At 43.6% G+C, this 27212-nt stretch overlaps 1 protein-coding gene across 3 annotated transcripts in view; it reads right to left on the minus strand.

Moving 5' to 3' along the window:
* agfg1a (ArfGAP with FG repeats 1a) overlaps positions 1 to 27212 on the minus strand; it is an 85610-nt gene that overhangs the window by 57949 nt on the left and 449 nt on the right. For all 3 annotated transcript variants that reach the window (XM_070883881.1, XM_070883880.1, XM_070883882.1), the window contains exons 2-4: positions 21015 to 21108; positions 7347 to 7462; positions 360 to 522 (exon numbers count right to left, since the gene is read on the minus strand). In XM_070883881.1, coding sequence (XP_070739982.1) covers positions 360 to 522; positions 7347 to 7462; positions 21015 to 21108 — 373 coding nt within the window. The remainder of the gene's footprint in view (positions 1 to 359; positions 523 to 7346; positions 7463 to 21014; positions 21109 to 27212) is intronic.

The raw sequence follows: 27212 nt of genomic DNA on the forward strand, positions 1-27212 counted from the left end.
ACTGGTTCATGGAAGATTTTAAGTTTGTGATTATGCAAACGAGCTTGAGCAGAAACTTGAACGATAACTTAACTTGGGAAAACTAGCACAATTTTGAGTGCAATTTGCACCCAGAGTGCTGATTGCACCCAAGCAGAAACGTTACCTCCCGAGGTATACTTGAAAGACAGAAGTGAGTTCTGAGTTACATTTCTTCTGCAATCAACATAAAAGGATTAAGCAGTCACTTTCCGTATTACTTTTTGGGGGATCTTGCGGTCACATTTACTTGTATAACTACAGACTGTCCATTCAAAGTAATTCAGGTATTTGAGAAACACGATAAGGGTTTATTTAAATACAAGTCTTTCTTTACTTACTCGAGTTGATGTTCCTTTGTTCAAAGGTAGTGCTGGTGTGCTTTCATAGAGGAGTGACTTTAGTGGTTTTACTTCAGGAGTGCTACTTGCACTGCTAGCAGAGGAACCTGAAATAGAAGCATGGGCTGCTGCCACTGCCCAGGCCCGTTCTGCTGGCACAAACCTAGAGGAAAAGAATACACAAAATGAATCATGCTGCATCAAGAAACCATCCAAATTAGTGCTGTTTGTTAAAACAGAGTTACATTGATAGAATATCAGTCTCAGTCTATAAAAGGATCAGTGCCACCAAGTAAATCAGAACCAATGCAACACTGATGTGCAGGTGTCACCCATTAATGCTTACTTCACCAGTGAGACTCGATGTAATTTTCACTTTGTGATTACAGTGCCAGAAGTTGCTCAAGTAACTTAGAGACTGCAGTTGGCAAGTGGGTATGTGGGAGCGTGGACTTTCCGCTAGGGTGTGCAATCGGCAAAATCCAGAATACGCTGGACACCACGCCGGTTTTGCCACGGTGAAGTTATGCTTAGGTTTCTCCACAAACTCATTAGCACAAGACCAAACGCAAAATCTCCCACGAATCAGCGCAACCAAGCAGCGTAAGCGTAAGCATGGAACAGAGCATTCTCCAGCGCCAAAGAGAAGTGGGATTGTCAGGAAATTCGACATTGTTCAACTGATTGATTTAATACTCTTGACATTACTTTTAATTGGCTTCGACTGACTGCGTTGATCTGCCCTTGGTACAGAAGACCTGTGACCAGGAGTCAATTGAGGCCACACAGGTATGTCCTGCTCTACGGTAATTGACTGAATTTAAACTAATTTAAACTGAATTTAAAGTAATTGTAGCAGCAGCAGATTCAAACCTGGGTACGGGTTCAAATGACTGTTCACTGCAGGTACAGGTGATTAACCTTCAACAGTGCAGCACTCCCTCAGTACTGCACCAGAGTGTCAGCCTAGATTTTTGTGCTCAAGTCTCTGGAATGGGACTTGAACCCACAACCTTGTGACTCAAAGGCGAGCGTGCTACCCACTGAGCCACTGATTGACAAAACAAAGCTTATGTAAAGAAACATACAAACAAAAGGCAGTTGAAGTGTACAATGTAATCGACAACTTACATTTCTATAGTGCTCAGCACCTTCAAAAAGACATCTCAGAGCAGTTTACAGGGTGAATAATACCAAGTAGACAGTGAATGGAGTAAAAAGAAAGGGAACTAGGAGCAGGCAAAAGCATGATCTTTGGGGAAATGGTTTTAGAAGGCAGGGAGAAAGGTAGCAAGGCAGAGATATCGAGAGCAGGTGTTGCATAGGAAAAAGGGGCAAGGTGGCTGAAGGAGTAGCTGCCAATGGTGGGCTAGAGGGAGGGGGCACAATAGGATGGTGTTGGAGACTGGAGGATGCACAAAGGGACATAGAACTGGAGGAAATTACAGATATAAGGAGAGGCAAGACTATGGAGGGATTTGAAGGGAAGGACAAGAACATAAAGTTGATATTCTGGGATAGAAGCCAGTGCAACTTGGTCAAAAAACAGGGGTGGTGAGGATGCAGGCCTCTGTGCAGATGAATACGTGGGCCTTAGCATTCTGGATAACGTGCAACTTATGAATGGGAAGCCAAAAAGGAATCAGATATGCATTGAATCCTTACTGTAAATATATATTAGTGTGCATCGTTGTCTCACAATAATAGACCTAACAAGTTCTCAATTATTACAGCTGGTAATGTATTATATATTAATTATATAAATGTCGTCAAATCAGGAAACACACCTGTACCTCTCTTTCTCCGCCCCCCCACCCCCATGGGTCTATGGGTATTTTATTTTTCAATACAACACACAGAAGGAGCTGAGATCTTATTAGATATCTCAACCTGGTAACACCTTGTATTGCCTAGTGCCACCTAAAGCCACTTTACTGGCCAGGATTTTGGCCCAGCAATGATAAAGGAATGGTGATGTGTGTCCAAGTCAGACTTGGACGTGTGTGACTTGGGAGGAGAACTTGAAGGTGATGGTGATGGTGTTCCCATGCACCTGCTTGGAACATAGGAATTGCAAGACAAAAAAAACCCAAGGTATATCTAGTTTGCCATCTACTATGCTGGTAACCACAAGCATGCGTTTGGGAGGTGCTGCTGCAGAAGCAATTGCCCATAGCTCTACACTCAATACCGCTGATACTACAGTGGCCTCCACTGGTGGTTTCAATGAGGGCAAACTTCAAGGTGACAGAACGCAATCTTGTTGAATACCGTGCTACAGGCAGAATTAAATGATACTCACACACTGGTCATCTCTGTAGTGGGCTTACTGTACTAGACAGCATCCACGTTATTACACAGGGGTTTAAACTAAAGTGCTAGACCATTCGAAGCTGGTATTTCACTCCAAAGAATCAAAAGCATTTTTGGCATCCAAGGACAAGCCAACCACAGGGAGGTTTCCAGATCACACCCTCGGTGAATGGGCTTCATGAGTATTGTCAGAAGACAATCTCTAATGAGTCAATTAGAAAGCATCTTGGGCAAAATCTTATCTAAATTTAATAGAGAAATGGTGCTGCTTATTCCTTCAAGAGCTGTAAAGAAAGGGATTTGGTTAAAAAAATAGTAAATACTCTGCTCTGGAGTGGAGGTACATGCTGGCAAATACTCAATTCTAGGCAATATTTGGACTCCCAATTATGATTTAGCATAGCTATTTGTAAAAGCTATAGATTTGCTACTCTCATTTGGTGATTCACCAGTGATTTTGGATGGGTCCCTTTCAAGCGTAAACAGATTTGGCAGATAGAGGGCAATAATTTGGCTCTGGCATCTCTAGCACTCCGGGAAAAAGAATGTCCATTTTATTCTCTAGTTTGCATGTTAACTACTGCCGAGTACTTAGGGTGCTACTGATTTCTCTGATGGATGCACCTATGTGCAATATTGTTAAATCTGACCACAGTCCAGGCCAGGTTCCAGCTGCGTGGAGGTAGTCATTGCACTGAAGATTGGCCAACTAGCCTACTGAACAAATTGCCAACACAATTAATAGACTTGCAGTTTTACCCCCAAAAACTAATCATCAGTGTTTGGGATTTCTGCATGAGATTCTGCTGAGTGGGGCAATGGTGAGTGTATTATTTCAAATGTCAGTAGATGCAGAAATAAGAAACAGATGGAGGGTTGAGGATAGATTGCAACATGTTTCTATGAGATGTCCTTTCCTGCTGCTGCCCTGTTACAGAAGGAAATAAAAATGTTTTAATTGAACTGTTATGTTTCTCTGAAAGTACAGTAATAACCTAATAGTTAGCATTGCTGCAAGGTACGTGAAGTACTAATTTGGTTTTATCTTTTACATTTGTATTTATTTTTGTATTCTTTGTTTTATTTCCTTTATATGTCTCTCGCATTACATTTAGAGAGAGACTGATTTATGTTAACGGAGACATAGCTTACCAATACCACTCTTTAATCTCCATAGTAAAGTGCAATTTCACTCGCAGTGAGTGACCTAGGTAAGTTCTCCTTCCATTGGTATGACAATAACTCTCGACCTGCATCAGTAGGAGAGCAACTCATAAGTGTACAGCAATACTGTTAAAGTTCATACTGACTTTGGCCATATAATATGCTTAATAAGAACTATTTTATTGAAGGGCAACATTCTGAACTAAACTAATACTTTGAAGAGACATAAAAAACAAGAAAATCACTTGCAAGTCTGATTTGTAAAAGGGATAGCTTTTCCCATTGCTGGTGCATTGAATCCTAGCAACATTTCTAGGGGCATTGGAATAGGCAAAAATATGTTTATATCTTTGTACAAGCGCTAAACCCTTCTCAGTGCCATCTCTGGGAAGGAAATGGAACTGATCTTAATCCTCCTCAGTTAACACAGGAGAAGGGAAGGTTGGCTACACTGCTAGGAGAGATTCATCAGCAAACCTCGCTCTAGTCTTACCATCAGAATAGTGTACAAGTGAATACCATGACCTCAGCCACAGTTATTTTGATTGACAATAATGACTCTGAGCAATACAGAAGTTATCAGCCTTTTCTATTAATTTTCCCTCACGTGAAGATAGTTTTTACTGTTTCAAAAAACTTATTATTCTAGCCCCCATAAATACTTTTTATAAAGATCTCAATTTATTAAAATTATCTTTACTACAAAAAATTTGATGATGAAAAACGCATAGATGAAGTAATGTAACAGATAAGCTTCAGTCCACCACAACTCAAACCATTATTATACCAACACCCATTCATTACTATCCTAAGTGTATAATATCCTAAACTATATCAATACACCTATCCGGAATTTAAATTAATGCATCACAACCCAAAATATTAACAGACCACAATCTCAATTATTTCAATGTGACATTTGTTAAATACCTCTCATGGAGAAATGGGATATCATTGCTTATTTAAATCGCTGTCTTTCAAACAATGATCAATTTTATAATTATTCTTGGAGATATTAACATAAGTTTGCAGGTGCTAAAATCATCAGTGTAGCATCTAGTTTAATTAATTCAGAAATAAGCTCTTAACATTAATGTTTTGTTATTGAGACGGATAAAATATGGATTATTGTTCTACTAAATTGTGATAAAGCAAAAAAATCTTCATGCAGCTCCTCTCCCTATATCAATAGGTTTCCTATGAAAAGTTACAACATGGTTAATGTGCTAAAATAGTAACCATCTGTACGGCTAATGGAAAAGACTGGAAAAATATAGGCACATGATTTATTTCATGGCTTAGAGGTACATCATCAATTTTCAATCATTTTCAATCCTAATTCTGTAAGTTTAGGGGGGAGGGGGGGGAAGCAAATCTTCATTTGCACTTCCTCAGAGTCCAGTAAATGACACCTCATATTAAGTACTTACTCGGGGTCCCTCAGAGAGCATGGCGAGTACAGAATAAGCTGTAGTATTTATTTAGGATCATTTGCCAAGTCTCAAAAGTTGCTAACTCATGGAAGAAGTGGTCACCTAGAGTGGTAAATACATGCAAACCTCAGTTGTAGTATTCAATAATTCAAACACAAACAAACACATGCCCCAACCTCACTAGCAGCAGAGGAATATGAGCTTTACAATAAAATGAGAGATGAAAACGGTATGAACAGGTCCTGCACACGAGCCTCGATGGACTACATTTTTGAATCTTACCTTTTTCCTCCGATATTGTAAGTAGTTTTGCTGCAGTTGACATTTTAACAATACATTCACAATGATTCCCCCTTTGTAAAGCGAGATGAAATACTATTTTGAAATAAAATGTGATCATTTCTCAACATGCAGCAGGAAAGGTCATCAAGTGGACTAAAGCTTCCAGATTCTCACTTTCCTGTATGCCAGATGCCCCCCCCCCATGGCAATACCTCTCCTGTGTACCACACCATCTCACCCAACAAGATGCCCTCATTTACTGGCTTCACCCACTAACACACTCACGTTAATTGAAATACTAATAGATTTAGTAGCATCATCTATATCCAATCCCAGAATGAGAACATAACCCTTCATTCATGATGGGCAAATGGGCCCCTTGACAAGACAAGTATTGCAAAATACCTGCATTACTTTCCCTCCAGTCACTCCTTTGGGATTTTATTCTTAATTTACTGAAGAGGAAGACAATTCAGTTAACCCTGGAGGTCTGATATTGCCAACCGTTTATCAGATATAGCAGCTAGGTTGTTCCAGGAAATAATTGTGGTTCTCTTGAATTACATGTCACAGATAATCAACTAACAGGACTGCGAAAATAGTGAACACATCCATCTCGTGAAGAAGATTCTGACTAATCTTACTGCAATAGATCTTCTGGATGCACATTTCTCCCACTCCCCCAACTTCCAACACATCAATTCTTTATTAAATGTCATCCTAAAGATTTGTGTTCAGTTTGAAAGTGTGCAAAGGATCAGCAGGTAAAGGCTATTTGTGAGAGATAGAGTGTTACGCAAAAGCATTTATTAGTAACAATTATGATCACTTCTGTTTACTCCAATTTAAGATTCTTAATAGTGTCTCCGTCACACCCATTACAGTAATGAAAGTGGGATTATGACAAAGTGGTACCTGTGGAGATGTGCTGAAAGCCAAGGTACTTTTGGTCATCTGTTTTGGACTTGTCCTAAAGTTAAAGGATTCTGGATTAGAATCTTTGAGCTTCTGAAGAATTTAAAAATAGAGAGAATATTTATGTTCCAGTCATAACAGCCGTAGGAATCCTAAGTCAACCAGCATTGCATATCACACTGACCAGATATCAGATTATTTCCTACAGGACTATTATTATTGGAAAGTTGACACTCCATGAATAATGCTTCCATTATTTGGGGACCCTCATGGAATTTTCTCTTGAGTAGAATAATCTAAATTCACAGCATGCCTACAACTAGGCTACTACTTTGTTCACTAGTTGACAACATGGCATCAGAAGTGATGCCCGTTAGCTCCCTTTACTCCTCCATGAGCCAATCCTTTCTACCCCTTCCACATGGCACTTCACCACACCATTTGCCTATGCACTGCTTATGATTCTACATCACACTTCACAATGTGCAACCTCATTGTATGTCTTCACAGTCACATCCTCCCCAAAACATCTCCCTACTGGCTTCCAGTTTCCGTGCGTCATGCCTTATGAGATGCTTCACCTCCCATGTAAAAATATCCTGCATGTGCCTCCCTCTTCACTTGCTTCCTCCCATCGTGATACTTGCCTTACATGTTGCACTTCCCAGCATTATTAACACTAAGCTCGCGGCCTCATGCTATTGGCATTAATGTGCACAATCCTTCCATGCTCTATTTATAGATTTTGAGCCAAGGCCCGACAGCGGATGAGCTGAATTTGTACAACTGCTTTGAATGAACACTCGCAGGGAGGGGACTGACTGGCACACCTCACTGTTTAACCACAGTCCACATAAACAAGCAGAGATTTAACATTTACCATCTTTTCTTCTCGTATTTTTCCTGCAGGAAATCTTTAACTTTCTGCGGATCTCTGAAATCTGGATAAACTGATGATCTTTCATCATACAATCCCAGCCAAATCTGTTTACACACCTGAATAAAAAAAAAATGCAGAAAATGGCATCCTGTTAAAAATGTACCAGTGTTAAGGATTTATGTTTACATTTATGTTTCAGCAATTTTAGGCAGATGTACGGAGAGGATGCTAATGTAGCTTAGTATTATCAGTACAATTCACATCTAGCAGTGTAGATTATGCATGCATTCATTCATGGTGCTTTAAAAAAAATATAACTCTTATTGGCCATATAAACTGCACCATATAAACCACCACAAAAATCAGAATGTGTAATTATAAGATGGATAGTTGAGAGAGCGATGGAGTCGTCCAGCTTGGCTAGATTCTGTACACAACTAGTTAAACCGCAGAAGTAAACACCACTCCGGAACAAATAAGGGAGGCAGATGCAGTCCTCCATCCAGCTCACGGCGGGTTACCAAATGGGCATTAGAGCTTTACACGGATTGAAAAATCTACAAGGGTTCTGCTGCATGCTCTCGGATATAATGCAATTAATTTTTTTTTATTGAAGGTAGAGTTCAGGCATGCTAAATTTAACATTCAAATGACATGCAACTGAAGAACATCTGAATGTGTCAACAAATTTAACTGGTTATATATACTGCAGTCAGGGGGTAAAGCTGCACAGATATTTTGATAGCTACGACTCTTTTTAATAAATCGATTTTCCTCAAGAAAAAAAGTACATTGTAGAATTAGGCATGTAGTACTTAAAAGGAATACATTAGGGAAATCTGTACTTCGTACACATAATTGAAATAGTGCACTATGTGAGGGGGGACAACTTGAGAGTTCCTGGGATTTTGCTGGGTGGGGTGGGGGGGGGGGGAGGGGAGAGAAGAGAAGAGAATCAAATATGGCAATGGGCCTTATAAGGTTGGGGCACTGGCCTATTGTGGCCTTTGTCTGCCTCTCTTGGAAAATAGTCCACAATCATCTGGAAGGTGCTTGGTTCATGTGGGCATCCAGGAATAAGTTCCACATTATTTTTTTTATTTCCCAAGTTCCATATAGCCCTCTTTCCGACTGGCAAATGCTGAGGAGAGAACTATACTCCACCACAGTAGGGAGGCAGTGGGAAATGCATCAACTTTGCAGTCAGCTGTGCCATCTGTACTAATGTGGATTTTTTTTTAAAATTTCAATTTCCTTAACAAGTACATACACTTTATGAATTCAGTGTATGATTGAAGGAATACCGAGGGACAAGTCTATACTGTGTGCGTTTTCCAAGGGATATTTGTTCTGCAATGAGTAGACCCAGCTTGTTCTGCAGAGACTGAAAAGCCTGTCATCGCCCCTGGGGCAGTTTGGATTACTAGCCAGGGGGCAGAACCAGAACAATGTGTGCAGCAATGCATCACTGTGGCTACAGAACTTTCAACATTTCCCCCCACCACCGCCCCGGTCAGGGAAGGGTGGAAAGCAGATGTTGGCTGTGGTATGTTCAATGTATTACCTTGAACTGACCCTCCAGCATTCTGTTGCAGATGGTAGTCATAAGAGCCTGTTTTCACACTTCCTTTAATTTCTCCTCAGTTAACTGGTGACCTAGTTTTCACTTTCAGGCCCAAGGCTTTCTATGTCATCTTTTGATCTAGAGGCATACACGCTAGAGATGTGTTTGCAAGAACTTATTGGGGAGTGAACATAGTTCCAATGGGATTGGCTCACAGTGGAAGTTTTTGAGCATAGGTGTGAGCTGTGAGGAGGACGCTAGGAGGCTGCAGGGTGACTTGGACAGGTTAGGTGAGTGGGCAAATGCATGGCAGATGCAGTATAATGTGGATAAATGTGAGGTTATCCACTTTGGGGGCAAAAACACGAAGACAGAATATTATCTGAATGGCAGATTAGGAAAAGGGGAGGTGCAACGAGACCTGGGTGTCATGGTTCATCAGTCTTTGAAAGTTGGCATGCAGGTACAGCAGGTGGTGAAGGCAGCAAATGGTATGTTGGCCTTCATAGCTAGGGGATTTGAGTATAGGATCAGGGAGGTCTTACTGCAGTTGTACAGGGCCTTGGTGAGGCCTCACCTGGAATATTGTGTACAGTTTTGGTCTCCTAATCTGAGGAAGGACATTCTTGCTATTGAGGGAGTGCAGCAAAGGTTCACCAGACTGATTCCTGGGATGGCAGGACTGACATATGAGGAAAGACTGGATCAAGTGGGCCTTTATACATTGGAATTTAGAAGGATGAGAGGGGATCTCACAGAAACATACAAGATTCTGATGGGACTGGACAGGTTCGATGCGGGTAGAATGTTCCCGATGTTGGGGAAGTCCAGAACCAGGGGACACAATCTTAGGATAAGAGGTAAGCCATTTAGAACTGAGATGAGGAGAAACTTCTTCACTCAGAGAGTTGTTAACCTGTGGAATTCCCTACCGCAGAGAGTTGTTGATGCCAGTTCATTGGATATATTCAAGAGGGAGTTAGATATGGCCCTTACGGCTAAGGGGATCAAGGGGTATGGAGAGAAAGCAGGAAAGGGGTACTGAGAGAATGATCAGCCATGATCTTATTGAATGGTGGTGCAGGCTCGAAGGGCCGAATGGCCTAATCCTGCACCTATTTTCTATGTTTCTATACTTGAAAGTTGAGAAATTGTCAAGGAGATGCAGACCTCTTTCTAGGTATAGTGTTAGTGTTATTCTGGGTCCCGGTCAGACTTTATAATGGAACGTGAGTGATGTAGCCAAAAGTCCAGAGCTCCGTTGATCTTCCACCGCATTAATTACAAATTGTATACAACTTATCAATTAAATATACAAAATTACATCTCCAAACCCTTAAGTAGTCTGTAGACTCAAATGATTATAGACAGAAGCAGACACACAGAATGTCTGCTCGCCTGAAATGTTAAAGAACAAACAAACTTGGATTTGTATAGCATCTTTCATGTCCTCAGACTGTCCCAAGAGCTTCACAACAACAACTTTGATTTATATAGCACATTTAATTTAGTAAAATTTCCCAAGGCGCTTCACAGTAGTGATATAAGACAAAATAAATACATTTGACATAAGCCATATAAGAAGAAATTACAGCAGATGACCAAAAGCTTGGTCAAAGAGGTAGATTTTAAGGAGCGTCTTAAAGGAGGAAAGACAGGTAGAGAGGCGGAGAGGTTTAGGGAGGGAGTTCCAGAGCCTGGGGCCCAGGCAGCTGAAGGCACGTCCACCAATGGTGGAGCGATTATAATCAGGGATGCTCAAGAGGGCAGAATTTGAGGAATGCCAACATCTCGTGGGGTTGTGAGGCTGAAAGAAATTACAGAGATAGGAAGGGGTGAGGCCATGGAGGGATTTGGAAACAAGGATGAGAATTTTGAAAATCGAAGTGTTGCTTAACCAGGAGCCAATGTAGGTCAGCGAGCACAGGGGCGATGGATGAGCGGGACTTGGAGCGAGTTAGCACATGGGCTGCTGGAGTTTTGGATGATCTCAAGTTTGCATAGGAAAAATGTGGGAAGCAAGCCAGGAGTGTGTTAGAGTAGTCAAGTCTAGAGGTAACAAAGGCATGGATGAGGGTCACAGCCAATTAAGTACTGTTGAAGTGTAGCAATTGTCATCATGTAGACAAATGCAAGAGCCACTTTGCACTCAGCAAGAGAATAGAAACATAGAAAATAGGTGCAGGAGTAGGCCATTCGGCCTTTTGAGCCTGCACCACCATTCAATATTATGGCTGATCATGCACTTCAGTACCCCATTCCTGCTTTCTTTCCATACCCCTTGATCTCTTTAGCCGTAAGGGCCACATTAACTCCCTTTTGAATATATCTAATGAACTGGCCTCAACAACTTTCTGTGGTAGAGAATTCCACATGCTCACAACTCTGAGTGAAGAAGTTTCTCCTCATCTTGGTCATAAATGGCTTATCCCTTATCTTTAGACTGTGACCTCTGGTTCTGGACTTCCCCAACATCGGGAACATTCTTCCTGCATCTAACCTGTCCAGTCCCATCAGAATTTTATATGTTTCTATGAGATTCCCTCTCATTCTTCTAAATTCCACTGAATATAAGCAGAGTCGATCCAATCTTTCTTCATATGTCAGTCCTGTCATCCCTGGAATCAGTCTGGTGAACCTTCGCTGCACTCCCTCAATAGCCTGAGAATGTCCTTCCTCAGATTCGGAGACCAAAACTGAACACAATATTCAAGGTGTGACCTCACCAAGGCCCTGTACAACTGCAGTAAGATCTCCCTGCTCCTATACTCAAGTTCTCTCGTTATGAAGGCCAACATGCCATTTGCCTTCTTCACCGCCTGCAGTAGCTGTATGCCAACTTTAATGACTGATGTACCATGACACCCAGGTCTCATTGCACCTCCCCTTTTACTAATCTGTCACCATTCAGATAATAATCTGCCTTTCTGTTTTTACCACCAAAGTGGCTAACCTCACATTTATCCACATTATACCACATCTGTCATGTATTTGCCCACTCACCTAACCTTTCCAAGTCACCCTGCAGCCTCTTAGCAACATCCTCACAGCTCATACTGCCACCCAGCTTAGTGTCATCTGCAAACTTGGAGATATTACATTCAATTCCTTCGTCTAAATCATTAATGTATATTGTAAATAGCTGGGGTCCCAGCACTGAACCTTGCGGCACCCCACAAGTCACTGCCTGCCATTCTGAAAAGGACCCATTTATTCCTCCTCTTTGCCAACCAGTTCTCTATCCACGTCAGTATATTACCCCCAATACCATGTGCTTTAATTTTGCACACTAATTTCTTGTGTGTGACCTTGTCAAAAGCCTTTTGAAAGTCCAAATACACCACATCCACTGGCTCCCCCTTGTCCACTCTACTAGTTACATCCTCAAAAAATTCTAGAAGATTTGTCAAGCATGATTTCCCTTTCATAAATCCATGCTGACTTGGACCGATCCTGTCACTGCTTTCCAAATGTGCTGCTATTACATCTTTAATAATTGATTCCAACATTTTCCCCACCACTGATGTCAGGCTGACCGGTCTATAATTCCCTGTTTTCTCGCTCACTCCTTTTTTAAAAAGTGGGGTTACATTAGCTACCCTCCAGTCCATAGGAACTGATTCAGACTGGAGATAAATGGACAATTAATCTGTTTTTGGTGGTGTTGGTTGAGGGATATGTGGCGACCAGGACATGTAGAACTCCCCACTCTTTTAGTGCCATGAATCTTGCATTCAGATGAACAGGTTTAATGTTTCATACAAAATGCAGTATGGCACTGAAGTATTAGCCTCAAGCTGATGCTCAAGTTCTAGAGTGGGGCTTGAATCCACAACCTTTTGACTCAGAGACAAGAGCACTATCACAGAGCCAAGCTTGACGTATTTTCTCTTCAGAGATGTTTATGTCCAGCATTATCTGTTCTTATCAATCACACTCAAAAGACAATGACCATGATTTTTTCAGATGAGTTAGAGAGAAAAATCAGAAATTCAAATGGAAGAATTCTTTTTCAGGAAAGTAGACTGTTAACCTGTCAACATGTCTCATTATCAGGTTCAGCGGGTAAGCATTCTCACCTCTGAATCAGAAGGTTGTGGGTTTAAGTCCCACTCCAGGGACTTGAGCACAGAAATCTAGGCTGGCACTCCAGTGCAGTGCTGAGGGAGTGCTGCACTGTTGGAAGTGCCGTCTTTCGGATGAAGAGCATGGGAGTTATCCCCAGTGTCCTGGCCAATATTTATCCCTCAATCAATATAACAAAAAACAATTATCTGGTTATCACCACATTGCTGTTTGTGGGAGCTTGCTTGTGCGCAAATTGGCTGTCGCGCTTCCTACATTGTAACAGTGACTACATTCCAAAAATGCTTTGAGACGTCCAGTGGTTGTGAAAGGCGCTATGTAAATCCAAGTCTTTCTATCAATGTTATTTTACTTCTCTATCATCCTCCAGAAATGATGAAACAATTTTTCCCATTAGCAATAGGGCTGGATTCTAGCATGCCCCCAGTCACTTTCTGCCATTCAACAATGCTCAGTGAATCTGCTTACACAAAAACTATAATGGTTTTAAATAATGCATTTACAAATCTTTTATTCTGCTTGATGTGTAGCTTCTCTTCCAAGGATTCGGTATACTCTAAACCTTTATAAAACATTTGGCATAGAATAGAATTTTGGCAGTTCTGAAAACAGGTGCAGAGTTGTGGGCAGTCAAAGGATACAGATTCAACATTCAATTGAGAAAATGGCCCAACGACAACAGGGTGTGGTGGATAGGTTCCTTAAGGTTTTAGTCATTTAAGTAGAGGGAGACTTAAGAAAAGTTCTTATAATGTAAATTATTGGCTTATGTTGCAAAAACTTCTGTGTTGAACCAGAAGAAAACAAAATAATGCAGTGAATGCAGACTCGAGTCAATGATTCAATAAGGAACTGGATATATTTCTAAACCGAGCACAGTTCAAATGGACTTTGGGGAATCTTAGCTCCCTCCTGGTCAATATAAGCTTCTCAAAAAAGAGATATTGATTGTGAAGGAGACAGTACAAGATAACATTCAGGAAACTGTAGCTATACATTCATGATTCAACTTATTTATAATTTTGCTGACAGTAAACAGTTTTCATGCTCAGAGCAGATCCATTTTTAATCTGTGATCTTCAATTCTTGCCAAGTTTGATCTGCAGAGACCTGTATCGATTGTTGCCACATACTAACATTTTCTGTCGTTTCTACTGCATTCATTCTGGAGCACAGTTTTCAGTGTTCTACAGACCCTCTGCCTCGTTCTCCTCACTACTCTTCATTAATATTTCACCTGGTACCAAAACAAAACCTATTTCAAGCACATCCCTAAAATGGTGAATGTAACTTTAACAAGATCAATAAAACAGGATTGTAAAAAGTAGTATGGATGAATACTTTACAGATATAAACTAATTATGCAAGACTGACTTTGGATTCTGCTACTATGGCATGGACACACAAAACAATGGCACTGGAGCAGAGGATAACGTACGCTCCAATGTGGATTGGTACAAAAGTGTACAACGCAGTATTCAGTAAGATCTATAGTGCGGCTCACTTACAGGATATTCAAAGGCAAATGGTACTAGATGTGATACACAAGCCACTCTTAGACTGAAGCTGAGCGGTACAAGGTCACAAGCTATGACGTGCTCCATGAGGGAATGAGACAAGATGATGAAATACATTGTACTCCAGGAATGAGCAGTAAAAGGTTGTGCATGCAAATATTTTGTATCGGTCTATCGATAGAAGATACTAAAAAGTTTCACAAATTTGCTGGAATTCTTTGAGGATGTAACAAGCAGGGTGGGATAAGAGGGAACCCGTGGATGTGGTGTATTTGGATTTCCGGAAAGCATTTGATAAGGTGCCACATAAAAGGTTACTGTACAAAATAAAAGTTCACGGGGTTGGGGGTAATATATTAGCATGGATAGAGGATTGGCTAACTAACAGAGAAGAGAATTGGGAAAAACGGGTCATTTTCCAGTTGGCAAACAGTAACTAGTGGGTTGCCGCAGGGATCGGTGCTGGGGCCTCAACTATTTACAATCTATATTAATGACTTGTATGAAGGGACCAAGTGCCATGTTTGCTGATGATACAAAGATGGGTGGGAAAACAAATTGTGAGGACACAAAAAAATCTGCAAAGGGATATAGACAGGCTAAGTGACTGGGCAAACATTTGGCAGATGGAGTATAATGTGGCAAAATGTGAGGTTATCCACTTTGGCAGAAAAAAATAGAAAAGCAAATTCTAATTTAAATGGAGAAAAATTGCAAAGTGCTGCAGTAGAGAGAGACCTGGGGGTCCTTGTGCATGAAACACAAAAAGTTAGTATGCAGATACCGCAAGTAATCAGGAAGGCAAATGGAATATTGGCCTTTATTGCAAGGGGGATAGAGTATAAAAGCAGAGAAATCCTGCTACAACTGTACAGGGTATTGGTGAGGCCACACTGAGAGTACTGCGTACAGTTTTGGTCTCCGTATTTAAGAAAGGATATACTTGCATTAGAGGCTGTCCAGAGAAGGTCCACTGGGTTGATTCCGGAGATGAAGGGGTTGACATGAAGATAGGTTGAGTAGGTTGGACCTATACTCATTGGAGTTCAGAAGAATGAGGCGTGATCTTATTGAAACATAAGATAATGAGGGGGCTCGACAAGGTGGATGCAGAGAGGATATTTCCACTCATAGGGGAAACTAAAAGGAGGGAACACAGTCTCAGAATAAGGGGCCGCCCATTTAAAACTGGAGGAGGAATTTCTTCTCTCAGATGGTTGTAAATCTATGGAATTCTCTGCCTCAGAGAGCTGTGGAGGCTGGGTCATTGAATATATTTAAGGTGGAGATAGACAGATTTTTGAGCGATAAGGGAATAAAACTTTATGGGCAGCAGGCAGGGAAATGGCGCTGAGTCCATGATCAGATCAGCCATGATATTAAATGGCGGAGCAGGCTCGAGAGACCTACTCCTGCTCCTATTTCTTATGTTCTTATGCCGCAATTTAACAAACTGCGTCTCCCTCATCCCCGCCAAAGCCCACGCGCCTAAGTTCTATTTGTGTTTATAATATTTATTTGCTGATTTGCCCTGTTCAAATTTTTGAGGGTGGGGAGGTTTGAAAAGGGCTGTTCCTAGTGCTAAAGGGGATTGTCTCATGAAGAGAGATTGGGTAGACAAGGCCTATATTCCCTAGAGTTTAGAAGAATGAAACATAGAAACATAGAAACATAGAAAATAGGTGCAGGAGCAGGCCATTCAGCCCTTCTAGCCTGCACCGCCATTCAATGAGTTCATGGCTGAACATGAAACTTCAGTACCCCCTTCCTGCTTTTTCGCCATACCCCTTGATCCCCCGAGTAGTAAGGACTTCATCTAACTCCCTTTTGAATATATTTAGTGAATTGGCCTCAACTACTTTCTGTGGTAGAGAATTCCACAGGTTCACCACTCTCTGGGTGAAGAAGTTTCTCCTCATCTCGGTCCTAAATGGCTTACCCCTTATCCTCAGACTGTGACCCCTGGTTCTGGACTTCTGGTGATCTCATTGAAACATGTAAAATTCTTAAGGGACGTGACAGGTTTAATTGCTGGGGAAATGCTTCCCCAGGCTGGGGAATCTAGAACCAGGGGTCATAGTCTCAGAATAAGGGGTCGGCCATTTAGGACTGAGATGAGGAGAAATTCCTTCACTCAAAGAGTTGTGAATCTTTGGAATTCTCTACCACGGAGCGCTGTGGATGCTCAGTTGTTGAGTATATTCAAGACAGAGGTCGATAAATTTTTGGGAACGAAGGGAATTAAGGGATATGGGGAATAGTGCAGGAATGTGGAGCCGAGGTAGAAGATCAGCCACGATATTGTTTAATGGCGGAGCAGGCTCGAAGGGCCGAATGGCCTAATCCTATTTCTTATGTTGTTAAAGCAAAATACTGCAGATGCTGAAAATCTGAAATAAAAACAGAAAAGGCTAGAAATATTCAGCAGGTCAGGCAGCATCTGAGGAGAGAGAAACAGATTTAACGTTTCAGGTCGATGACCCTTCGTTAGAACTGGAAAAAGTTAGAGACGTAACAGGTTTTCAAGCAAGTGTAGGGGCAGGGGAGGGGAGGAAAGAACACACAAGGGAAGGTCTGTGATAGAGTGGAAGGCAGAAGAGATTAAGAGACAAAAGGGATGATGATGCAAGGCAAAAGGAGATGGTAATGGGACAAGTTAAGAAACAAAAGAGGAGTCTAAATAGGGTGTAAATGGAGATGGCAGAATCATCAACAAAGAAACAAAAGATGGGTCTAGATCTAGTCTTCTGTTTTTTTTCTTGTCCCATTACCATCCCCTTTTGCCATTTAATCACTCCTACCATCCACCCTATCACAGACCTTCCCTTTTGTTCTTTCCTTCCTTGCCTCTGTGCTTGCTTAAAACCTGTTGCATCTCCAACTTTTTCCAGTTCTGAAGAAAGGTCACAGACCTGAAACTTTAACTTGGTTTCTCTCTCCACAGCTGCTGCCTGACCTGCTGCTCAGAGTGCTGTTGGCTCATTGCTGGATAAATCCTCGACTCCGAGGGATTGCCTAAGAGAGAGCTGGATAAATCAGAGCACCAGGTGGATTGGACTTGTGGATTGGGTCCAAGACTCTACAGTACAGACCACAAAGAAAAGGTTTGACGCCCTGATACTCTGTGGTAATGTCACAGGTAAAAGATTAAGATCAAATCTGTCTGGGGAGAGGGATGGGGATGAAAGGGAGGGTGTAGAAGACATTTAGATCGAGCAAGAACAATTGCTGTATATGAACATTATAAAAATAGTTTTGAAACTTCACTGAGCTTTGAGCTGTTCAACTAGCTAGCTGTAGGCATTGTACTGGTATTTCACAGAGTCACTGCTTTGTGTTTTCTACCTGAAATATATAACCATAATCTGAAATTTACCAATTTACTACCAAGAATCAGTCTCAAAACACGTAAACAGCATTTTTTAAGCCCTATATCTGAATCAAAATTTGCAGGCAAGGGATAAGGTCAGAGCTGTAACACTACACCCAGCAATCTCTCAGGTTTATTTTTCAAGTTGACAACTCCTAAAATGTCACTAGTAGTAATGTACAGCAATCCCAACTATGCAAACAAAGTAAGGGCTCGGATGTCAGCTACAAAAGAACCAGGGAATTCAAACTCCCAATCTTCTGGTGGGAGTTAGTGTGAACATCAATGAAGGTAACAAGTGAAATTTTGTCATTCGGATTTGACCCCCTGCAATTTTTAGCCATTCCTAAAGCACATGGAACATGCCAAGGTTTTAAAAATATTGGCTCCCAAACAATGCATGCATCATCTCAATGGTGGGCCAAACTAAGATCCTAGCATTCACATATGAGGGAGAAGAAGGAAAAAACATTAACATGAACATGATTACTGAAGGCAGAGGAGAAAGAACATTTTATGATAATATACATCTTGGTCCCTTTCTATTTTGCAATAGCTTTCATTTCTGCCCTAGTTTTGACAATATATCTTTGCTGAGCACAATCCTACTCCCAAATAATCAGCATCAGCACGCCTCACTTTGATGCAAGAAAACTACAGTGGTTGCAACTCCAAAGTGAAATTTCATAGACTTCAACTGGAAGTTGAAAATTCCAATTGGGAGCCATCTTTCAGCTATTCAGTGCCAATTCTGGATTTGGCTTCCAACTCCAATATGGACAGTGTGATCTAGGTGGCTCAGAAAGGTATGCGATGCATTTAAACAATATCTTCCCCCCCCCCCCCGCGATGTATTCCCCCCCCCCCCACCGCGATGTATTCCCCCCCCCACCGTGATGTATTCCCCCCCCTCCCCCCCCGAGGTTAGAGTAGAGTTGGTTCAAAGAGTTTACTTAGCAAATAGGTGGGTCATACATTTCAGGAGTGCTCTCAGACACACAACCACGGCCCCATTTGCCATCTCAAATGGAGTGAAACAAGGTTGTGTACTCGCTCCAGTTCTGTTCAACCTGTTCTTTACCTGAGTCTTGAACTATGCCATAAAAGACTTGGAGTTTGGGGTCTACCTGAAATATCGATTAGATGGTTCACTGTTCGACCTCCGCCGCCTTGCTGCAAGGACCAAAGTACGGAAACGACTCATCCGAGAGGCACTCTTTGCTGACGACTGCACCCTCATGGCACACAAGGAGAGTGACCTACAACTCATACTCAGCAAATTTGCTAAGGCAACTGAATTGTTTGGCCTAACTATCAGCCTTAGTAAAACCGAGGTTCTCTATCAGCCTGCCCCTGGCACCACAGCACTTGCTCCCACAGTCTTCATCTGCAGTATACAACTAAAGTCAGTGGACAGCTTCAAGTACCTTGGCAGCACCATATCAAGTGATGGGTCCTTGGACAAGGAGATTGATGCAAGGATCTGTAAAGCCAGCCAGGCACTTGGTCACTTGCGCACTAAGGTGTTGAGTTACCACCACATCCGACTGTCAACTAAACTGTTGGTGTATAGAGCAGTCGTTCTCTCATCTCTCCTTTATGGATGCAAGACCTGGGCACCCTACAGGCGTCACATCAAAAAGTTGGAAGCTTTCCATATGCGCAGTCTCAGATCTATACTCCACATACGCTGGCAAGACCAGGTGTCAAACTTTGAGGTTCTGGAGAGAGCACATTCAACTAGCATCGAGGTGATGATCATGCGAGCCCAGTTCCGGTGCACTGGACATGTCATCCGCATGGATGATTCAAGGATCCCTCGTCAGCTTCTTCACGGCGAGCTCTGTGAAGGTCGAAGACAACCAGGGGCGCCCCCGCAAGCGCTACAAAGATTGCATCGAGGCTAACCTCCAGTACTGTGGCATCCGACCAAAGGACCCTGAGAATACAGCAGCTAATAAAATCCAGTGGCAAACCCTCATGAGGACTGTCTGCCAGACCTTCGAAGAAAGCCGATGTCAACGCCTGCGGGACACTAGAGATAGACGACATCAGGTGGCAGTACTGTCAGCATCAGGCACATCGAACTCCCCTTGTCCGACATGCAAGAGACTATGTGCATCCAGAATTGGCCTGTCCAGCCACTTGAAGACACATGCCATTGATGATTCGCACATCAACGTCTTTGCTGGATACGACAGACTACCAAGGACTTTTCAGGAGGCTTCCAGGTTCATCTGAGCCAGAACATAAGAAATAGGAGCAGGAGTAGACCATTTGGCCCCTCGAGCCTGCTCTGCCATTCGATGAGATCATGGCTGATCTGATCATGGACTCAGCTCCACTTCCCCGCCCGCTCTCCATAACCCTTTATTCCCTTATCGCTCAAAAATCTGTCTATCCCAGCCTTAAATATATTCAATGACAGTCTCCACAGCTCTCTGGGGCAGAGAATTCCACAGATTTACAACCCTCTGGGAGAATTCCTCCCCACCTCAGTTTTAAATGGGCGGCCCCTTATTCTGAGACTGTGTCCCCTAGTTTAAGTTTCCCCTAAACTAGAGTGGCAGTAAGAGTAAACTTGGCCCTCTGGATTAAGGGGTGCAGGCATAAAATTGCCAGAGTTCTCACTCCTGATCACCATTTTGCTTGAAGAATGTGTGGGAGAGGACTGTGCTTAGCTGTGATGCACCCCTAAACGTAAATAGTTTGACTGTACTCACTGCCAAGGCTCACGTGACTAATTGGCACTTTGGTGAGGAACAGTACGTGAGCTGGAAGCTTTTTCGACATGGTCAACCTAGAGCGAGCCTAGATTTTTGCTGGATCTGCTAGCCTTCTCAGGGTTAACATTCCAAGATCTGAGGTAGTCAGCACAAATGGACTGAGCTCAGACACCATCCTTTATCAATAAACCTGAAGAGCTCAAAATAATCTTTTGGGCAAGAGCCTGGACGTTTCTGCAGATTGCCAAAAGAGAATTCCGGTTTCCATAGAGTTTCATCCAAGAGAATCAAACCTGAAGTCAGAGATAAAAGATCCTGAAATCATGCCCATAAAAATCAACAATATCTTGTGTCACCACATTAAACAAAAAAAATACATTCAAACAAGTTCTCAATCACACTTACCTCATTACCATGTTTTTGCAGAAACTCAATTTCTTGCTGTGTGAAGGTGGTCATGGAGATTGACTTGACTCGATGTGGCGGATTTAACCCTCGTCTAGAGATTTTAAAAAATTGATATTTTCAGCCATTATAGGTTGTGCACTTTTATGCTTCCAGAGACTTTTAAATAACTTAAGTTAATGGATAAATTACACCTTCCATCTGCGGGCATCTTATTAGGTTTTACAAGACAGAATAGTTCCCTCTATCAATCATTTCTCTCCCCCATCTCAGAGATAGGGTATAATTTCCTGTCAGAATTAGGGGGAGGGGAGTGGGTCAGAAGATTTTCCTTTTCGCTCTAGGAGACAATTTCAAATACTGCCTCATACACAAGGGATAAACTCTCTTTCCTCCCTCCACCCCCCCCCCCCCCCAGCCTATTTGACAAAACTCAGGCGTATCATTTAATATTTATTGCTCCTCCAAAGAAATACACTGTTGCTGTACATCTTTCCCCTGTCACATTCCATCAGTAAAAGTGACCATGAAACGGTTGGATTAATGTAAAAGCCCAATTGGTTCAAAAGTGACCGTGAAGGAAGGAAACCTACCATCCTTATCTGGTCTGGCCTGTACGTGACTCCAATCTCACCCAAATGTGGCTGACTCGGAACTGCCCACTGAAGTGGCCTAGTACGCCACTCAGTTGTATCAACCCACTACCAACACGAACTGCAACTCACCAGCACCTTTTCAGATCAAGAGGGGATGGATAATAAATGCCGGCATTACCAGCGACGCCAACATCCAGACAAGAAATACTTTAAAAATTACAGAACGAGAATTAAAAATAACTAAATTGATTCAATCAGCGTCAATGTTACCATGGTTTTGTTATTGCATTCCACTGAGGCACATCACACACAAGGCGAGGCACAGGCTATAGGCTCCACTATAAAGCTCGCCTCACCCTCAGACTCAACTGATACCCATACAAAAAAATCAAAAGGCTAATGGAATGTTAGCTTTTCTAAAGTAGAAGGCTAGAATACAATGGGTTGGGGGGACCGGGGAGCGGGGCCGGAGAGCTGGGGTGGGGGGGGGCTGTTGACTACAGTTATACAAAGCACTAGCTAGACTACATCTACAGAGTCCTGGACACCGCAGCTTAGAAAGGACATATTGGCCTTGGAAGGAGTGCAGCAGAGAGTCATCAGAATGTTACCAGGGCTCCAAGGGTTAGATTATGTGGAGATCTCACACAAACTAGGCTTGTGTTCCCTGGAATATAGAAGGTTAAGGGGATTTGATTCAGGTTCTTTAGGATTTTGAAAGGAATTGATTGGGTAGATGGAACAGAATTTGTCTGAATGGTTGTCACTTTTTTTTGGAGAGTTAATTATGAGCCTATTTTGTAAGTCTTTATATTCATTGAGGCCACTTTATTTTTTACTGCCGGCCCACATTTGACAATTAAATATAAAATATTTCTAGATAGCTTGTGACAGAACTCATAAAAATAGAAGTCCTGTTTTAGTCAGTTCAGTTCTTGCGTTCCTCCAAACAGAGGCATGCTTTTTGGTTTCTGACGGGACTAGCTTAAACAATAAAAGTCAAACATACACAACGATCCCAAGCACCTTCCCTAGATATTACACCAGGCAAATTATCCACCAGTGCAGATTCACATTAAAAGCAATCAGCATGCGTAAAGTTATTTTTTTAATAACATTTTCTTGGTCAGATTGGAAACAGCTTCACAATAAATGGATACATTGCTATTAGGGGAAGAGCACAACCACTGAAATTGAAACGCAAATTAAGACAGGTCTGGTCTCTGTAATTCTGGTCGTAGGCATCCTGCAGAAATCAGAATTTCCACGAGCCTACAGCCTCCCATGGCTCAGACTGCTTCCTAGCCACCTTCTTCCTGTAAAAACCTAATGCCTCACTCTCATTTTCTCCTGTTGTATTCTACCTTCAACAGAATTTATTTTCTGGACCAGAAGTTTTAAAATGTACTTTTTCCTCGGATAAGCATATTCTCAGTCTGTGATCAAGGTGGCCCTTGAACACATTCTCCCCATGACTTGTGTCTCTTCTCTCTTCTCTTCTCTTCTCTTCTCTTTCCTCTTGAGCTCCAATCCAGCAGATTATCATTTCCACTATCAGCAACAAGCACATGTTCCCTTTCTCCCTCTGCTCCCTGGCAGGAGCTTTGCCTCTGCAATAGCTTCATTCACTCTTCCATCAGCCACACTTTTGGCATTCTTTCCTCATACACTTTTTAATGCAACTACAGCAGATGCAACTCATACGCCGTCTGTGTCTGTACTCATAACTACTACCTACAACAGAGTAATTAATTCGCTGTGAAGCACTCTGGGACAATTCGAGGTTGCGAAAGGCACTAAATAAATGCAAATTCTTTTCCAATTTATTCTTGTTCCCTTCCTTTCGGTCAACTCCTATAAAGGGGTTCTCGTACCAGTTCCCAAGGAGCCCACTTGAAACATTAATACAAAAGCAAAATACCGCAGAGGCTGGAAATCTGGAATTTAAAAAAAAACAGACAATGCAGCATCTGTGGAGAGAGAAAGAGAGTTATAATTTCAAGCCAATGACCTTTCATCATCGATCTGAAACGCATGCCGTGATTTTGCTGACCTCGGTGGGTCCCGACCCCGGTGCTGTCTCCATCCCGGCCTCTGAAATTAATTTCCCCTGATTGGGCTTGTCAAGCCCGCCCAGCATGTTTGTCGGCCAATCAGACGGTTTCCTTTCAGGGGCCATGGCCAACTTTCTTTTGACATTTGTGCTGTCAGTATTCTACAGCACTGAGGTGCTGCAAACATTGACAAGCACTGCACAGAGGTGCACGCCTGCACCCAGGCTCTCCCATCACTCCCTCCGTATGTTTATGGAGGGAGTCACAGCACGCAGGGAAGGTCCTCTTCCCTTCCCATGGGCGGAAGAGACCTCCCCAGGAGATAACACAGCCTGGTTGCACATTGCAGAGGAGAACACATCAGGGATGTGGTCAGGAGGACATGGGTGCAGTGCCACAAACCTTTCAATGATCTCAGTAGATCACGACAAGTTAGTACAAAGCCACACTCAACCTCATCCTGCTGTGCCTCTCATCATATCCCCATCAGTCTGCCTTCTCTACCCTACTCCTGCACATCCTTACTCACATCAACTTTTCTTGCACCCCCACCCATCCTTCTCCATCTACATTATCACTTCCCCATCTCACTAGCCACCCCTCACACTCACCTTCATCCGAGTCCAATCATACCAACTAACACACTTGGGTGTTTTATGCAATGTTCATGTAAAGTTTCTGTTAATGTGGTATCAAACATTGAAAGCTTTATTTTCAACCCTTTGCGTTCTTGGACAGATTTAAGTGCACCTTTGGCAATGGTTTAGTGAGTTGCAGTGAATAGTGAGACATAACGGTACCCTCCCCCCCCCACAATGGTCATGAGAGTGAAAGGAATGGCTTGGGCATTGTCGGAGTGCTTTCTGGTGTTGGTGTGGGTGTGGGGTGGTTCCAACCTGGCGCATCTTGTGGCAGCCAGGGTGTACAGCATCAAGTGAGGTAAATCTGGCCATGATGAGGCCATCACTGCCCTCCCGGACAGCAATGTGCTCGGATGCTGATGCCCTGTTCAGCATCAGTTGATTGCGGAAAAGTTGGTGTTGTTGTTGGTGCTGCTGGTGTGGCAGCTGACCGTGGTGGAATTCTGAGGGCCAAGGTGAGAGAGTATATAAAGGGCATCCAAGCTGATGGAATGGATGGCAGGTGAAGTAGAGATGACAGAAGCGATCTGTTAATGGTGAGACAGGTAATGAGGCCATACTGGATGGAGACTTGTGTCATGGTGAATCTGTTGGGGAAATGCAGTGAGGAAGAGCTTGTGGGGGAGGGAAGATATCTCTGTAACGCGGGGAGCTTTTACTTTACATTTGAACTACCAACTCAACAGCTGATTCAATGGCCACTGACCTCCCGTCTCAGCTTCACAGATGTGATCCCCAGTAGCAAGGACGCCGTGGGCGAGCATGTAAAATTGAACGGTGTGCTCAAATGTGTTCTTAATCAACTCCAAACAAGGTCATAATGACCTGAACTGGGTCTCCCGCTGCTGTCTCTCGGGTCTGCTCAGCGCTGACAGACCCGGCATCGGGGAAAGGCGCGTGGCGGCAAGTTAATTGTGGGTCTCAACCCGCTGGGGGGAAAAACTTTTGCACCCAACTCGCCACCGATCGCGCCCACTAACCCCCCCCCGCAAGATCCAGCCTGTTCATTCGGTTTCTCTCTCCACAGATGCTGCCTAACTTGCTGAGTATTTCCAGCATTTTCTGTTTTTAATCACATGAAACATTGAGCCATTTTTCTCTTGCATATGCTGACTGTGATGTGCATTTCCTGTTAATGGTTGGAAAATCAAAGGCTGCCCACACTCATTACTTTTATGTTCTGCCAGTGGTCAAGTGTCCCCTCTGGCAGTGCAGACTAGTTCAAGCACCAAACATTTCCAGTTCTCCAGATGAGATTTCCCCCTCATTATCTGCAGTATCTGCGCTGGTCGCTTACCCTTTCTCTCCTTTAGTCACAAGGGGTGCTGTATTTTTCTCCATCTCTCTCCCTCATGTCGAGGGTTTCTTGGTCTAGTTCTCTGACAAGTCTCTCTCTCTCTCTCTCTCTCAACATTCCTCTCAACTCTATGGCATGGATTTGCTCTCATTCTTGACTCTATAGGATGACTATCACTCCCTTGTCTGCAGGATGCCTTCTCTCCCTATTCTCCGTGAAGTGGTTTACCTCTCTCTCTTATCATGGGGTGAGATTCCCTCCCACCTCTGTGATCTCTGCAGAATGACTTATCTTTGTGTACCTAATGTCTTGCCCACCACAAGTCCCTCTCCACAATGTCCTGCGAGTCTATTTTACCCTTCTTCCTGAGCATAACAGCTTGTTGTCTCACCCTCCCAAGTTTTGTCTTTATTTTCTTTTGGGACAATCGCCCCTTTCTGCGATGCTCAGTCTCTCCCTCTCTCCACTGTCTGATGAGCGTGGGGTTTGTGAGTCTCCACCTATTCTCCCCGGGACGGTCTCCACCTATTCTCCCCGGGACGGTCGGCCTCCACCTATTCTCCCCGGGACGGTCTCCACCTATTCTCCCCGGGACGGTCGGCCTCCACCTATTCTCCCCGGGACGGTCAGTCTCCACCTATTCTCCCCGGGACGGTCGGCCTCCACCTATTCTCCCCGGGACGGTCGGCCTCCACCTATTCTCCCCGGGACGGTCGGCCTCCACCTATTCTCCCCGGGACGGTCGGCCTCCACCTATTCTCCCCGGGACGGTCGGCCTCCACCTATTCTCCCCGGGACGGTCGGCCTCCACCTATTCTCCCCGGGACGGTCAGCCTCCACCTATTCTCCCCGGGACGGTAGGTGTCTCCACCTATTCTCCCCGGGACGGTCAGCCTCCACCTATTCTCCCCGGGACGGTCGGCCTCCACCTATTCTCCCCGGGACAGTCTCCACCTATTCTCCCCGGGACGGTCAGTCTCCACCTATTCTCCCCGTGACGGTCAGTCTCCACCTATTCTCCCCGGGACGGTCAGTCTCCACCTATTCTCCCCGGGACAGTCTCCACCTATTCTCCCCGGGACGGTCAGTCTCCACCTATTCTCCCCGGGACGGTCAGTCTCCACCTATTCTCCCCGGGACGGTCAGTCTCCACCTATTCTCCCTGGGACGGTCAGTCTCCACCTATTCTCCCCAGGACGGTCAGTCTCCACCTATTCTCCCCGGGACAGTCTCCACCTATTCTCCCCGGGACGGTCAGTCTCCACCTATTCTCCCCGGGACGGTCAGTCTCCACCTATTCTCCCCGGGACGGTCAGTCTCCACCTATTCTCCCCGGGACGGTCAGTCTCCACCTATTCTCCCCGGGACGGTCAGTCTCCACCTATTCTCCCCGGGACGGTCAGTCTCCACCTATTCTCCCCGGGACGGTCAGTCTCCACCTATTCTCCCCGGGACGGTCAGTCTCCACCTATTCTCCCCGGGACGGTCAGTCTCCACCTATTCTCCCCGGGACGGTCAGTCTCCACCTATTCTCCCCGGGACGGTCAGTCTCCACCTATTCTCCCCGGGACGGTCAGTCTCCACCTATTCTCCCCGGGACGGTCAGTCTC

Source organism: Pristiophorus japonicus, chromosome 6 (assembly GCF_044704955.1).
Source record: "Pristiophorus japonicus isolate sPriJap1 chromosome 6, sPriJap1.hap1, whole genome shotgun sequence".
In the NCBI taxonomy this organism is placed as follows: domain Eukaryota; kingdom Metazoa; phylum Chordata; class Chondrichthyes; family Pristiophoridae; genus Pristiophorus; species Pristiophorus japonicus.